This window comes from Brachycentrus maculatus, unplaced genomic scaffold, assembly GCF_059751285.1.
Source record: "Brachycentrus maculatus isolate JH-2025_06_01 unplaced genomic scaffold, ASM5975128v1 h1tg000257l, whole genome shotgun sequence".
NCBI lineage: Eukaryota > Metazoa > Arthropoda > Insecta > Trichoptera > Brachycentridae > Brachycentrus > Brachycentrus maculatus.
In genome coordinates this window covers 878,281-896,189 of record NW_028281008.1, presented here as the reverse complement: position 1 = coordinate 896,189, position 17,909 = coordinate 878,281, and the positions used below count along the sequence as shown (strand labels likewise).

Genomic DNA, 17,909 nt, shown 5'->3' with positions numbered 1-17,909 from the left:
AAATATCCTCTACGGCTATGTGGAATTTAAAACAGATTATTTAAAACAAATGTTTACAAACAGGTTTTAAGTAGTTTTACACAATTGTTTTTGTATTATACATTCATTGCTGGCGAAAGTCATAATTATTTTATTCGTGATTCATTTATTGTACTGACGATATTGTATTATGATAATGATATGGTAAAATGTGCGTTCAACCGCATTGTGTATGAATTATCGACCAGTTCACTCTATCAAATAATTAATCATCGAGAATAGTCATAACTTATTACAGCTGAATCAATTTTTGGACATTGGTCAAGAATTTATGTTAATTATTTTTGATGGATGCGATTTGAACTCCGAACCGATAGTTATGTTTGTTGTGTTGTCGATGTTACAAATTTTAAGTACCGGAATTATCGACATTAAATTGATTACAGTGCATGTGGAGTTTTGTAATGTTTGGAGTACACTCTCGTGTTTAAAGAGCTCGTGGAAAAGATATTAGTCTGATTAAGTGGCAAATAAATTGTATTTTTTGCTTGACGTTGTATACATTTGAAATCATCATGTATGTATACGAGTATATAAACATATTTCTCTATCTATATAGACCTATAACATCTATATACCGCCTATAACACTGTCTCAATATGAGTGATTGAAGTCATTGGGAAATTGGGAATATGATGTTTCTACTTTTACATATGTAATATGCTATATATATATATATATATATATATATATATATATATATATATATATATATATATATATATATATATATATATATATATATATATATATATATATATATATAAATATAAAAAAACTAACTAACCATCACGCCGCTTCCCCGCAGGGGTAGGCAGAGAGAATCGAACGCCACACCACTCTGTCTTTGCAAACATTCTTTGCCTCTTCTACATTCATGCATCTCCTCATACATACCCATTTATACATATATATATATATATATATATATATATATATATATATATATATATATATATATATATATATATATATATATATATATATATATATATATATATATATATATATATATATATATATATATATATATATATATATATATATATATATATATATATATATATATATATATATATATATATATATATATATATATATATATATATATATATATATATATATATATATATAAACTTTTTTTTATTTCTGTCGTAAATGGTTGAGTAAGTTTTTTATTTAGCTGAGAATTTCATGAAATAAGTTAGAGATTCTTTTCTCTTTGTTGAGATATAGTAGAAAGTTGTCATACTCTGTTTACTCTCCACCAATAACCTAGTTATGTTATGGGTGGGGGGTGAACGGTGCATGACAATTTTTTTCTGTATATATAATGAATATGTATATGTATGTATATGTATATATATATATATGTATGTATGTATGCGTATGTATATGTATGTATGTATATTTATACACCCTTATTAATTCCTCCCCTTTCCTTCTCCTTTCTGCTAAATCTATTATTTTATATACTACCCTTTTTTTGTTTTTTGTTTAATCTCTGAATGTTTTTTAATAGTTTTATAACATAAATGTGGATTTGTTTAATTGGCTTTTTTTAACGTAACTATTTTTTGTTAATGTAATGTAAAGTTTATTATTGTTAATGTAACTATTGTTTTATATATTTTTTTATATGTAAGCTGTACAATTCCCGAATAAATAAAATAAAATAAATAAAAAAATAAAATAAAATATTGATATAGGTTTTATTCCTAATAAACAAAAATTTGGACACATTCAAGATATTCAATACATCGCGATGTACTGAACGATGCATCGTTCAGAAATGATAATAAAAAATATTTAAAAAAAAATTTGAGTCATGTTTTTTTAATAATTATGTGTCTTTATGTTCTAGATCAGAACGGGTTAAAATAATATATAAACTGGATCGGACAGGCAGCAAAAAAAATAATTGAGCCCCAAACCACCACTGATATACCACAGATAGATTGACCTCTGTTTCATATTGCATCTGGCAACCCCTGGCCTTGCTACAAAATATGAGACAATATCTGGGGGATGAGAGTGATATTGCGAAGGATGATATTTATAACAGGGCGTATTTTATATTTAAAACATAGGTACTTACTTTATGAATTAATAAATAATATTAAATAATAAAAAAATGTTTAAATTTTGGACATGTCGCTCATTCGTTCCACATCTCCGAACCACCTGAACAAAATTTTCTTTTTAACTTACTAATTAACCATCACGCAGATTATTCGCAGGGGTACGCAGGGAGAATAGAACGCCACACCAATCTTTGCAAACATTCTTTGCCTCTTCCCCATTCATGCATCTCATCATATATACACGCAAATTATTCCGACTCCTGACCTGACCACTTTCAAGTATTTAAAATACTTGATCATGTCAATTTTTTTTCGTTCTTTCTGTGATTCTATTTCCAATTCCCCTCATATATTTGTTTTACTGATTTTCATCGCTTATTCGTTCCACATGTTCAAACCTATTCAATATTCGGCTTTCTTCATTTTATCGATAATGCTTAACCTTGCCTTCTTAAGTCTTGCATTCTTTCCTTATTTCACCATCAGAACATCTATAATACATTGTTTTATCGCACATTCGTCTGTGTGATCGCATTTCGACACCATTCAATCTACTTTTATCCTTCTTTTGCTAACTCAAAAAATTCAAGGTTGATACCACTCCGTTGTGTACTGCCAGTTTAGCTTTCGTTGTTAGGCTTATATTTGCTTTAATTGATTTCTGTGCACTATTCACCCTATTACCACCATTCACTATCATTTCTATATCTTTATTAATATTTGCATTCCTAAAGTAATAATTTATTTATTCATTATAATTATAAATTATTGAGGACAATAAAAAGTGGTTTATAAGCTGTAGTTTATGATCAATATAATGCACAACGGATACAAATATTAATAAAGATTAAATATATTCATCAAATCAGTATCTGTTTAATAAACAAACGATGTCCTGTTCCATATGCAAGTTCTATCATAACACATGACGTCGTTATCAAATAAATTGAATACGCGTGTTATTATAGTGCTATCTCTAAACTAACAAGCTACCCACACATATGGTTTATAATCAAACAAAGATAAAATTATTTGCAAAATAAACTCATTCGTGACCTATGAGTATCTATTTATGTGGCCGGAGATAAGAATAGAACTGAGACATGAAGTTATTAATCAATATTTTAGGGAGAAGCACGATTGCAATTATATAAAATATCTGTTTAAACTTACATACAGTAAACCCCCCTATAACGTTAAAATAGTTACTGCATTATCAGAGAGAACGTTATAGAGGGGGGGAAATGTTTTTAGATTTATTTAAATTTAAAAATTAATCATTTCAATAATTTCCGCTTGTGAAAATGTAATAATACAATTTATAACATTAACTCCGTATTAACTCATTGACATTAACTTGTATACGGCCGTGTTTATATCTCTCTATGAAAATATTTATTCTATCAAAATGTTCTGTCTCCTTAAGTTATTCGCCGATGGCTTTCAAATTTTGACGCCATGTTGCGTTCGAAAAGGCGCATGTTTTAATTAGCGATGTTTTTTTTATATTATTTATTTTCCGCAATGGCAGCGCCATCAGTTGAACCCTATAGCTAGACAAGAAATATTTAACATTAATAGTGGTGGACAGCCTGCTTCTTGACTGCTTGTCTCATTTAGTATTTTCAATGTTGTCGATGCATTGTGGTTTTATTAATGATTTATTACCATCTGAGTTGTTGCGGTTTTCATATAAATCATTTGAACTCGATCCCCTAACAAAGACATTTAATGTATGCAACATAATGTACCTAGTATCTACATACTGGTATGTCAGTAAACTTAATGAAGGTACGTACATAGTATTCCGTATATATACACATTTCCTTAAATGCGTACTGCACACATGCTTTATTTTAATCACAATTCTATGTATTTGTATGCGTATTGCATTTATTAGGAATGTAAAAATAATTAGTCAGCTCGCATAAATATGTATCGCAAAAAAAAAATTCATTTAAAAAATTGTATCATTGTTAAAAAAGATTGTCATATCATTGGTTTAATGCCAATAACCAAAACCATTCAATCAACCAACACTAAATAACATCAATTTAGTGAAAACTGAAATACGCGTAAATGCATCTAATAAATGTTCATTATCCAATACAAACTGGTTTAGTTACTCAAGGTTTATATCAGATATTCGATAAATGCACAAACGCGATCTTAAAGGTAAATCTAAGTATGTAGGTTAAGTTGACGTTACTACTCTCTACTCTGTACCTTTGAATTTATTGTATATATATCAAAATACCAAAATGTACCAAGAAGTGCGATATTTCGATTATATATATGTACATATTGATATGATATGTGATATGTGGAAGAGAAAATAGAGGAGGAATGTAAGAAAGGGATATTGAGGGAGATTAGTAATTAAATTTATTTCATGAATGAAGTTTTGTACAACGAATTTATTTTTACAATAGAATACAAAATCAAAATATTATGTCGATAGCGGTGAAATGAAACTGATGAAAAACAGTTGAAAAAAAAATTTGGAAGGCACGATTTTGACCTTTATTAAGGGTTTTACTATTTAGCGAGTCTGTTGCATTCCAACATAAATAATATAACAGCGCTTGTAAGACAAACACGCGTCAACAACAAACAAACAAGTTGAAACAAATTCAATCTTATTTTGCTAAGTAAAGAAGAATGGATAAGTAACCCAAAAATTAATTATGTGAACGAGAAAATGCCAAGTTTCGTGATGTTGGCCTTGTTCGAAAAACATTCATCCGCAAATCAGTTTTGAAGTTACATTTTTGAAAATTTGCTCTAATTAACTCATACTCAAAGTTTTAAACGTTATTTCAACTCGGCAAACTAATTTATTTCCCTTCATTTATCCCTCATCCACCCCCAGTTGTGTAAATGGTAGTCCATCCTATTATTTGACATTATTTTATCGCGAATATTATTAGATAAGCTTATATCTCTGCTACAAACAGTTTTAAGTAGTATTTAAAAAAATATAAAATACTTAATCGTGAATCGGGTTAGGATACCGTAAAATATTCGAATTAATGATTTTTCAACGAGAAAGGTAAGAAGCAAAAACAACTGACATAGGATGATAGAGTAAACTTCTATGTCTCATATGTATTATTGCAACACGAACAGTTTTTATAAATTAAGCTATATTTTTTATAACTATTAATTCTTCCTTTCATACTATCAGATACTGGAATAAACACTCTACCTATCAATATGTATATTCTGAATAAATCTCGTGTATTTCCTTCTAGAAAAAGGTATTATATTTAAAAATTATCAACCGATGGAACCACCACCAACCATAATTTCACATCTATCGAACTACAACTAACAAACGATAGGAATTCACTAACAGCGCATACACACAACAGTTTTCGTAAGTAGATTAAATTAATCAGACACTGGATCATTCATCCTAAGGATGATAATTCAATATGTATTAATGTAACTAACTGTTAATTATTTTCACATATCGCTCACTCCTTTCAAGAACGTCATAAATCAAAATACTTGATTTTTCAGGAGAACGATTTTAAAGTTTTAAAATATAACACAATGTTTTAAAAATAAATATCAAGCCACTTTTTGAACTTTTTACTGTGCAACAGACCTTTTTAGGTAAAACCTGAAGGTTTTTTCTACACTTAAAAAATATTTAATTTATTTATAAAAATAATTAAACAATACATTTTCTTCAAAATGCAAAAACAATATTTTCTGCCCTGTAGCGGGTAAATATTAAGTTTAAAATATGCCTCTTTTGCTGGGATATAGTACATTTTCTGGGCATTCCGAAAACATGCACAACTGAAAATTGACGATTTTTGATTTATGACGTTCTTGAAAGGAGTGAGCGATATGTCCTATTAGAGAAAACTATACATAATACTTAAAAAAAATTTTACCGATGGCACCACCATCAGCCATAATTCCACATGTCGCTAACTCCTTTCAAGAACGTCATAAATCAAAAATCGACAATTTTCAGTTCATCAGTTCAGTCAGCGGAACGTCCAGAAAATGTACTATATCCCAGCAAAAGCGGCATATTTTTGACTTAATATTTACCCGCTATAGGGCAGAAAGTGTTTTTTTTGCATTTTGAAGAAAAGGTATTGTTGAATTATTTTTTTAAAATATACTATATATTTTTCAAATGGAAAAAAACCTTCAGGCTTTACCTGAAAAGATCTGTTGCACAGTAAGAAGTTTAATAAGTGGCTTGCTATTTATTTTTAATACATTGTATTCTATTTTTAAACTTTAAAAACGTTCTCCTGAAAAATCAAGTTTTTTGATTTATGACGTTCTTGAAAGGAGTGAGCGATGTATCAAATAACTACTAACAAATAAAAGGAATGCATCAATAGTACAGCACATATGCATATTTTACAACTGAATACAATATGTATATATATATATATATATATATATATATATATATATATATATATATATATATATATATATATATATATATATATATATATATATATATATATATATATATATATATATATATATATATATATATATATATATATATATATATATATATATATATATATATATATATATATATATATATATATATATATATATATATATATATATATATATATATATATATATATATATAATGGGTATAATGGTGAAAGGTAAAAAAGTTTAATAAAGCCAGGTCGTAAGCTATGCAGTGCTCAAACAACCATCATCTCTCGTACAAAAATGATAAATGCTGTACCTCAGTTGAGACACCTATTATATGAATGAAATTAATTACATCAATGAAATGGCGGTTTTATAACGTATTCGTTTCATACTAAATATGAATGAAGCTACGTGTAATTGATTTTTGTAAAAGATTCGCCACAGCTAGCTACAAATAGATATAAAGAAATCAAAATGTGATTTTTTTAATCAAAGATATGACATTTAACCTTTCAGCTCTCAAATATAGATTTTTGTCAAATATTAATTAACCTTTTCGTGTGGTTTTAATAAAGAGGTTTGAAATATTCCACCTGTGTTTATCTTCGCAAAAAATAACCTTGAGATGAGAATTTATATTAATAATAATACAGAATGTAAATATAATAAGCTGTATGTAGCGTGATTTATCTAGATTTTTGCTTAAAAGAAAAAAAAATGCTTTGAAAAAAGATATATTCAGGTATTTTAACAGACATGAAGCATCTTTTATTTTCAAATGAAGAAAAGATAGGCTCACGACCTGGCGTTTGGTTGGCTTTACTGATCACTTTATACACTTTTGTAACGTTCACCATTCTGAACATTCATATTGCTTTGATTTTATAGGATGTATATAGGTACTTTCGTATATTAATTGTAATTTTTATATATAAATAAATATTTAAAAAAAGAGAAATATTTGAATTTTTATTATTTACACAAACATTTCAATTTTATACTATTTGTGAGCCTAAGCGGCTCGTTATTAGAAATAGGTATCAAATTGTGGTAGAGTGGGTTCGAACCGAGAAACTCTGACTTAACGAGTCCGCGACACCTAACCACGGGGCCACAACCCGACTTTGTAATTGCGGCTGAAGGTGTCTTCCTCAGTTGAATATTCATAAAGAATTAATCTTTCTTTATTTGAACAAAGTGAGATTCACAACATTGTGATTGTTCACAAATCTGGATTATCTCTAATTATAGGAGTTATTTTTCCTATTATTTTTTTGCCATCTCAACATAGAAGAAAAATATGGAAGTCTGGGCATTTACGGGGCTTACGAGTATGGACCTTCAAAAATTTGAGTAGTGTGGTTGTCAATCATGGGTAGAATTGGTGAATGTTACACGTGTTTAAAGTGAACATTTAAACCAGCCTATGACGATCGTAAGCCCCGTAAATGCCCAGACTTCCATATTCTTCTTCATCTATGTTGAGATGTCAAAAAAATATATATGAAAACGGAGATTCATTCCTGATTGGTTCACATGTATATTTATTAGGAGTGAGAGCCCGAAACAACATGAAAATTTTTAGATGCTTAAATTTGACCAGTTATTTTTTTTTTATTTGTTCTATCAGGCCCTGGATTATTAACTTCTACATTATGATGCTTCGTTTCAAATAGAGACACTTTAAATGTATACTGATATATCATTTATAGGAAGAATAATCCAATTAATAATAGAAATTGCAATATCTCAATAAATTTCCTGACAGTAAAATCTTCTCTTACTAAAATGCACGTTTAACCTCGGCTCGTAATGCATGTCTGTATTGAAAACTATAGTGCATGTTGGTCTTCGGGTCGACCAAAAATCGCATGTGTTAGACATTTTGTGTAGTTTTGAGTGTGTAAATGGTGCTATGGTGGTGAAGGGTAGTATTGTTTGCATGCTGTGTTAGTGATTGTCCTGACGAAGAGACGGGTACGTCTCGAAACCGGTCGACATAAAAATCTCGGTGAGTGGTTATATACTAATTTTATTAACATTTTTGTAAAAAAATAAATAAGTAAAATCTTCGTTCGTTGCTCTTAAATTTTCAAAGCGGTATATTCATCAAACTAAGAAGGGTTTATACAAAAATAAAACATAAAATTACGTGAATACATGAAATTTCATTGAAATGATATAAATACGTTAAGTTTTAAAACATGTCGTTGCTACAATAAAAATTAAATACTGTGAAATATTTTTCGAATTGTCACCGACCGCCTCTTGTCGCCTTACATATTTGTGTTTTTTTTCGTTTTTGTCTGAAGTATTGTTGTAAATAATTTTTTTGTGCGTGTTAAATTTTTTGCATGAATTGAATATTAAATTAGACTATGTATTTGCATAAATTAAAGCAAATCCATATTGCATTTATTTTTAATTGTATATTTGCAGTGTTGTTGAACTCCATTCGTTTGTTAGTTTTAATTGTGATTAATGTGGAATTTTATCAGAGTTGTCATCAGCTGGAAATTTGTGAAGTTTATAGCTTTTTCCGATTGGACATAGGTGAGTTTCTTTCAGAATTATTTCATGTTTAAATGTTTTTAATAAGTATCATAAGGCTTGCGACCTGACACGGTCTGGTTAAGTCGATCACTTATATGTACAATTGCACAACGTTCACAGAAAGGCAAATGTAATACAATAATTCATTATGACCTGTATCTACCCTTTTGTCAATAATTAAAAAAAGGTAATAAAAATACGTACATTTTCATTTTCATAGTGATGTTAATAAACCCATGAGGTCTGCGTAATTAAAAGTAAATAATGCAAATAATGTTGAGTGCGTATTTAATAATTCATTGCTTCATTGCTATACTGGCATTAAAAAACTTGATTTTATTCAACTCGGGTATGATTAATTAAATAACGAAGCAAGTATCGGTAATTTCTTTAAGATAAAGTACGTTAAATCACTAAATTTTGAATGTGGAAAGGGTATAGGGGACGAACACCATACTTTATTCCAGTATCCTCTCCCAACAGAGGAGAACTTCCTAGACAGCTTAATGCAGGCAGGAATTCAACTCCCCACCCAAGTATCCACCCTTGTTTCTGCTCCTTAATCTAAAATTGCGGTCACAATCTATAAAATATTAAAGCTGAACGAATTTTAACGATGAATTAACTTTCCTTTATATTTTTCCTTTGTAAATAAAAATGAGACTTGACACTGGCAGAAACAGCTTTTCGATGGGTGACTGCCAAATAAAACAAAACAAAAAATCAGTAACAAGTCAAAGTAATGACACACACACGCACACATGCACATATATATATATATATATATATATATATATATATATATATATATATATATATATATATATATATATATATATATATATATATATATATATATATATATATATATATATATATATATATATATATATATATATATATATATATATATATATATATATATATATATATATATATATATATATATATATATATATATATATATATATATATATATATATATATATATATATATATATATATATATATATATATATATATATATATATATATATATATATATATATATATATATATATATATATATATATAGAACTGTATTTTGTAGAATAAATTAACAACTATGTAATTTTTTCCACTTCAATTTTTTTGACCAGCAACCGGGTTTCGTTGTTACCAACATCACCAGTCTGATGATGTCGGTTACAACGGTTGCTGGTCAAATAAAATTGCTGTGGAAAAAATAACATAGTTGTTAACTTATTATATTAAAAGCATCTGCAATATGTCTTATCTATCATTATTTTAATAACAATGATACATAAAATCGGTACACGATTTTTGACCATTCATAATATATAAACCTCCCGATTAAGATGTATGATAAAAAAGATAGGGTTTAATGATTTGTAGGGTTGAATAAATAACGATATAATGATACTAAACTGTCCCTTACTCGGCAAGACCCAACCTTCTGAAAAATGTATAATTTGTTTTATTACTCGTATTAAATATCCAGGGGATTTCGTTGTCTACCTCTGCGCATGTATATATATATATATTGCAAAAGTAGTATTTTTATGGTAAATAAAATACATAATTTTATTCATATACTAAATTTATAATTTTTGTTAATTTTGTAGACACTCACCTAATTACGTAAAAAAATCATTTGCGTATTTCGTATGAATATAAAATTTCCATGTAAAAGCACGTTCAAATGACATTGACCTGTATTGGAACTAGAATTAAATAAATCCGTGCATTAAGTTCCTTTGTTTGAATGCAATTAAACAAAACATTAAAAAAAACTAGTTTTTAAAGGTTATTAATAATAAGGTCGACAGGTTGTAGTGACCAATCAAAGATGCCTTGAGAAAAAAACTGCTTATATTTTATATTTTCTATAAACAAACACTGGACAGCGCAAAGAAAAATAAATTATCTTAACTTCACAAACACTCAATAACGTATATTTTAAAAAAAAGACATTATTTTAAAATCGCACTTTATAAAAATTACCTAACTCTGTTAATTTGTACTTTGTTTAAATCATCCCGATTTTTTAATTTACTAGGAGTTTTTTTGCGTTAAAGGGTAGATATGACAGTAAGATCTGATTTACCATTTCTTAATTGATATAAAATAAGTAATGTTCAAAATTAAGTTTTCTCTAACGTCGCATATACGAGCAAAATATTAAAATTAATGGGATCCCAAATCCACCCTCATAGGCGCCTGTCTGGAGGCTTAGTGCAGAATGTTACTTTAGGAAGATTTTAATTATATACATAACAAAATCGTGCTGATTTATAATACCGTTTGAAGGACGTGAAAATTTTGTTCGTAAGTAAAATTAATTAAAGAAATGGAATGAAAGAAAATGTAATTATACAACTGCTCAGAAATAGCCACGAATATTTCGTACAGTATTTCATTTTTGGGATTACTTTACGAGAGAGAGAGAAGAGAACATTTTAGTATCATATATCTCCTGTTTTCCTAATTTGTGTTGAATTCAGTGAAAGAGATGCTGAAACTTATTTAAGGCAAACTTACAGTAAAATCGTGACAAAATTTTTAACATTTCTTATATTTTTCGCTACTATTGTTCATAAAATTTTGCTTTTGAATGTGTTGTCTGGCAGGAAGCCTAGAGCTTCTGTAGCGGATCTAGAAATGTGGAAGGGAGCTTAAAATTATAATATTACCATCGAGGATAATTTATCAATTCAAAAAGTTTACACAATAAAATGATTGATTGAAAAATTATTCTTGTCGCTTCGTTTGTTGCAAATAAGGGTTAAAAGAAGTTTTAATAAATATAAAGATGTATAAAGTACTACTAAATTAATAATTCTAATAATTTGATTGAATAAAAATTTTCAAATTGTAAGTTTTGCAAATTTGGTATTGACCTTACTAAATATAAGGGCAAAGAATGAAATGTAGATACCAATTTAGCAAATGTCATGGGTTGTCATTAGTCCGATTGATATCAGCAGTCCAAACACATAATCTTTAGTCATTAATGGGTAAGTAAAGGCTACAAATCAAGAGTTGAATACTCACTAACGATGTGTATCATGAAGGATGCAAACACGACCACCCACCCCCAGCCGCCGTCGGGGGGAGGCGGCGGGGAGCACCTCCCGTTCTCCCCCTCCCCCCGCTTCTTCTCCACCACTCCGTGCGACATCCTTTACAGCGATAACCACAAATAAATATCACAAAATGACGAACTCTCGAAAGCGCGAAATCCGCGGAAATATGGCTTGAATCTTGTAACTAACTAGCAGCAAAACTCTCGAAAATGAGAAATCTGCAGAAATATTACTCGAATCTTATATCTTACTAACGACAAAACTCTAGAAAACGCGAAATCCTCAGAAATATTGCTCGAATATTGTAACCAACTAACAGAAAAACTATCGATCTCGCGAAATTCGCAGAAATATTGCTCGAATCTCGTAACTTACTAACAGCAAATACATATCTCGCTTACGCGAAATCCAGAGAAATATGACTTGAATCTTGAACTTACTAACAGCAAAACACTAAATATAGATAAACCTCGATTTACATACGATTTAATCACATTAATGATAATCTAAGTACTATTATTGCTTGGCGAAATTAAGCGTTCGAAATAATATAATAAAACAAAATAATATTTTTATACGTATCCCCGTGGGTTATCTGTTCACATTGCACATTGTTTACGTATCGTACGACGATTGGTTTACATGTTTAATCTCTGTTTGATTCGCTGGTTGAACATTTGGTTATTAGTTGAATTGCAGGCTGAGGTTGAACAATTTCCTTTGGTTGAATTATCCATTCGAGCGAGTGCACTAGACTGCTTGGGTTTAGTGACGTGAACTTCTGCGTGAATTTCTCTTGTGTTATGTGACTGAGCGTTTCTGCAGCCTGCAAAGAAAGAAAAAAAAAACATGATTAAAATATTGTAACATTTATTTTGCATCGTGTAAAAATATCACGATTCACTCAACAACAAAATACTTTTTTTTTAAACAAACTATGTGATTTTCCATTTTCCAACAATAACAAGAAACTTTGTTTTAAATCACTACATATATTTTTATACCTTTATTATAAACGTTAAAACGTCAACCGGTTTCAAAGCAAACAGCTTCTTCCTCAAGGCTAATTAAAACAGTATGAATGTTGCACATATGCCACAATAAATTACGATCAATTGATTTTTCTTATGGTAGACAAAACCACGATTCAACCAATTTATAAGGGTGATAATTTTTATTTACAGTACAGGGCTATATAAATATTTTAATAAGAATGGGTCTAATAAATGATCATTTGATAACTTTTATAATCACTGGTTTAATAAACCATTATTTTACGAGTAAGTAATTATTGAATTATCAAATATTTTTACTTTTTGTATATAATCAGTGATAAAAATCTCAGAAAAACATATTTTATCTTTTGCAATATTAATTTAAAAATTACATTAAGGAAAGTTCCATTATTATCTTTATACGCATGTTTGTGTTTTATGTATGTTATATCTATAGATATAAGTATTGAAAAAAAGAATATTCCACCAACAGTAAAAAAATATGATATATACTGATAACATTATCTAATGATTTAATAATCGGTTTATGAGTTCGACCAGTATAAAGCGTAAACCAATATTCGAACAAACAATTAATCTGATAAATGAAAGTATTTGCGATAATCGTTACTAAGAGTTAATAATTTCAGTTTTAATAAATATTGATAAATAAAAACATTTACAACATTTTGAATGTGTTCAAATACGTTCACAAATCTGGATTATCTCCAATTATAGGAGTTACTTTTCATATTATTACTTTCAAGAATTTGAGTAGTGTGGTTGTCAAAAATGGGTAGAATTGGTGTGTAAAGTGATCACTTAAACCAGCCTATGACGGTCGTCAGCCCCGTAAATGCCCAGACTTCCATATTCTTCTTCATCTTTGATGAGATGTCAAAAAGTAATATGAAAAAATAATATTTACATACGTATATGCTAATAAAATATGAATCGGTAAAAAATATGATAGAAATTAATGTCACCAAAATGAAGTATTGAAAAATATGTTTTACTGACGTAACATCTCGTATTACCTTTATGACATGTTACCTGTGTAACATATTATATTACCTATGTAACATTGTATTACCTACATTGTTAAAATATTTTATATTTTTTTGAAGGACCCTATCAAAATCTATTTCATACCATAAAACATAAAAGTTGTTTTGGATTATTTTATGAAAATATTTAAAAAAAAAACTAACTCTGCCAAATATATATTTTTATTATCTATAATCTTCAATTTTCGCTATTTTCAGCATTTGTATCGCGTGTGTTTCACATTATTAACGAGCAAAATTATATAAGTTCATCTAATATTAGTCAGGAAACGATAAAACTTAAATAAATATTAATTATTGGTGATGAAAACAAAACCTACATTCAAACTTAAGTTTTTTTAACGAACCAAGAAGTGCAGAGAATGTTCTAGAAGTATTAAGTTTTTCACAATAAAATACTTGTTGTTTGATATTTGGTAAAGCACAACGATATTGGGCAGCGTTAACATCTATTGTAGTTACACGTTATATACAGTGACGGTAATTAACAAGGTAAATGATAGCCTCAACTTGATGAATAAGAATAGTAAGGTAACCAGTCTGATGATGTCGGTAACGACGAAACCCGGTCGCTGGTCAAATAAAAATAAAGTGGAAAAGCTAAAAATATTGGTTTTAATGTAAAAATATATTAAAATGCAATTCCATCACGAAGTGTCAGTGGATAATATAAATCTATTAAAAAGTAAGGATCTATTCAATTCCGTTTTTGTTTTGACTTTTATTCTGACTATCAAACTTGTTCCACGATTAATACAGACAATATTCATAGTAACATAAATGTATTAATATAATCATTCTGATGATAGTGACAGCTTCTAGTAACTTCTTGTCAAAATACATAGAATACCTACTGAGATAAGGTATCGACATCTGGGTCAAGAGTGTCAACATACTCGTATCATGTCACAATTGTCAATATATCGTAGCAATGCTTTGTCAAAATTTTCCATTCATGTGGAATAGTAATTGAGAATAGGTATATATATATATATATATATATATATATATATATATATATATATATATATATATATATATATATATATATATATATATATATATATATATATATATATATATATATATATATATATATATATATATATATATATATATATATATATATATATATATATATATATATATATATATATATATATATATATATATATATATATAAATATATAAATATATATATTTATATTTATATATATATATATATAAATATATAAATATAAATATATATATATATATATATATATATATATATATATATATATATTATTTTTTTTTGTATATATACGTACATATATAAACCAATGTGTGCCAAAACGAGATTTAAAAAAATGTTTTGAAAATCTTCACTTTTGGGATGAACATTGGTTTTCCATTGTGATGCATGTGAGTATATTACCTGAATAATTAATTTAATAAAGTTCGTGTAGTAAAACTTCACTCCGAGTTACATGTTCCATAACTTACAACGTAAATTCGCAGACGTAAATCGCGATGAAAATATTTATAGAAAAAGTCTATAAAAAAACCCTTTTGGAAACTGGGGCTATGATTCAATATTGATAATACTCTCATCTAATGGTGACTAAATATTGTGAGAAAAAGATCGGATTGATGTTATTAAACCTGGTGGGCAGCACTTTTTATTCCAAATACCCATTTTTTTTACATTGGGTTAACTATCTACAACTCATCAAATTCTTGAAATTATTGAAATAAAGCTTCAGTGAATTCAAAAGTAAATAACAATATTCAATAAAATGAAAATTTCTTTTAAGAATTATTTATATGCAGAAATCAGCATTTTTTGGAGGGACAGAAATCAATTAATAATTTTGAAAAATCTATGTCGGCTAGATCCGGCCCGCGAGCCGTATGTTGGTGATCACTGCTCTAGACACATTATTGACTCACATACTCACGCGAAAATATAATTTATTATTTACTGCTCACTTATTACTGCATTTTAAAATTTAAAAAAAAAAATTATACGTTTCACATGATAATAATGTACTTTATCTCAATTTACACCTGAATAGAAATTTAACTTACATAAAACGAATTGCGCAATGAATCTAAAAGGTAATTAACCTGTACACAAGTAAAAGAGTACCTATATGGTTAATATTGATTATTTTTATTCAATAATTTAAGTTTCCCTTGATAAGCAAACATGACGCACGTACTGAGAATACATACTGTAAATCTTCGCTTAACGAATACCTCCCATAACGAACGATTCGCATAGCGAGTAAAAGAAATTTTATTTAAATAATTGATAGGCGACCGGTGTTTTGTGAAACGAATTGTACCAAAACCATTTGCATTTATTAGGTAATAGCACATTTTTTAGCTAATAACACAATTATATGTTGTTTTTTTACATTGATTCATATGGGAAAATCTATTTTTTTTTAAAGATATAAAAATGTAGTATTTTGATACATACAATATTTAAATAAATTATTCTTGAAACTCTTTAGATTTGAGTAAAAATAAATAAAATTAGATACAAGCAGTAAAATAAAAATAATATTACCTTGAATCAAATTCCATTAACACACTACCTTAAAGAATTTTTAATTTTTTATGTCAAAATTTTTATCGAATAATATAAAATATTCAAAATATTGTTTTTGAATTTTTCTACTATACATAGTATTTATTCACGGTACCATAATGTTTTAAGCTTTAATTTTTTTATATTTTAATTTATTTATTGGTTAGAGAAATATCTATTAAGATCTTATATGAAGATCTACTAAACGAGTTTTTTGGGATTCTGTGGTTTATTCTCTACGCGAGGTTTTACTGTAGATTGAAATTTTGAAAACATTTTAATGTTTTGAAATCAGTAGCTAATAAAAAGAAAGAATGAAGAATGAAGAAGAAAGGCTCAATTGGATTTTTAAGTCTGGATTAAAATAGAATGAAAAAAGCATTATATTTAAAAACAATTTCTTGTTTGTTTAACCATAACTTAATTCGATAAACATATGTATTATATATGCTTCTGATGTAAAATAAGTAACTAACTAACTAATATAATTAAAATTGCACATCGTATATAATCTGTCCTGTCCTGTCCTGTAAATAAAGAGAGAGAAAATAAATGTAATATTTACATTCGTATAACAAACACAACGATAAGAAAAAAACAAGAGAAATTATATTTAGGTATATGCTCTTGCTATTTTCGTAACCAAATTCTATTTTCATCGATAAAACTCTCACTTTTTTGTTTTAAATACGTCAGAATTCTGTATTTATATATTTCCGCTAATATTAGTTATATTTGTATATAATCGCGAATAAAAAGTAAATTTGTTTATTTTTCATCTTACACATAGGTATTTAAAATTTACAATCCTCATTGGTTTTACCGTGCCAATGGCATATTTTACTAAACTTAAAAAAATATTTGATTAGTAATTTGTCTACGTGATGCAATCATGTATGACATGGCCGAATGATGCGATCTATAGGAAATCAACTCACCTCTTTGAACCTTTTATGATTCTCTTTTTTACTTTAAATTTGGTTTTAATATGACTTTTTTAACAAAACAAATTAAGTGTTTGAATACGTATGGTGTGTTTCTGTCCTTTTGAACTTGTATTTCTATGTTTGTTT

The 17,909-nt window shown here is 27.7% G+C and overlaps 1 protein-coding gene across 2 annotated transcripts in view; it reads right to left on the bottom strand.

Moving 5' to 3' along the window:
* The window catches only part of Mct1 (Monocarboxylate transporter 1), a 56,205-nt gene that overhangs the window by 27,063 nt on the left and 11,233 nt on the right, over positions 1 to 17,909 (bottom strand). For both annotated transcript variants that reach the window (XM_088265698.1, XM_088265700.1), the window contains exon 2: positions 12,165 to 13,022. In XM_088265698.1, the coding sequence (XP_088121824.1) occupies positions 12,165 to 12,291 (127 nt within the window). In that variant the 5' untranslated portion in view covers positions 12,292 to 13,022. The remainder of the gene's footprint in view (positions 1 to 12,164; positions 13,023 to 17,909) is intronic.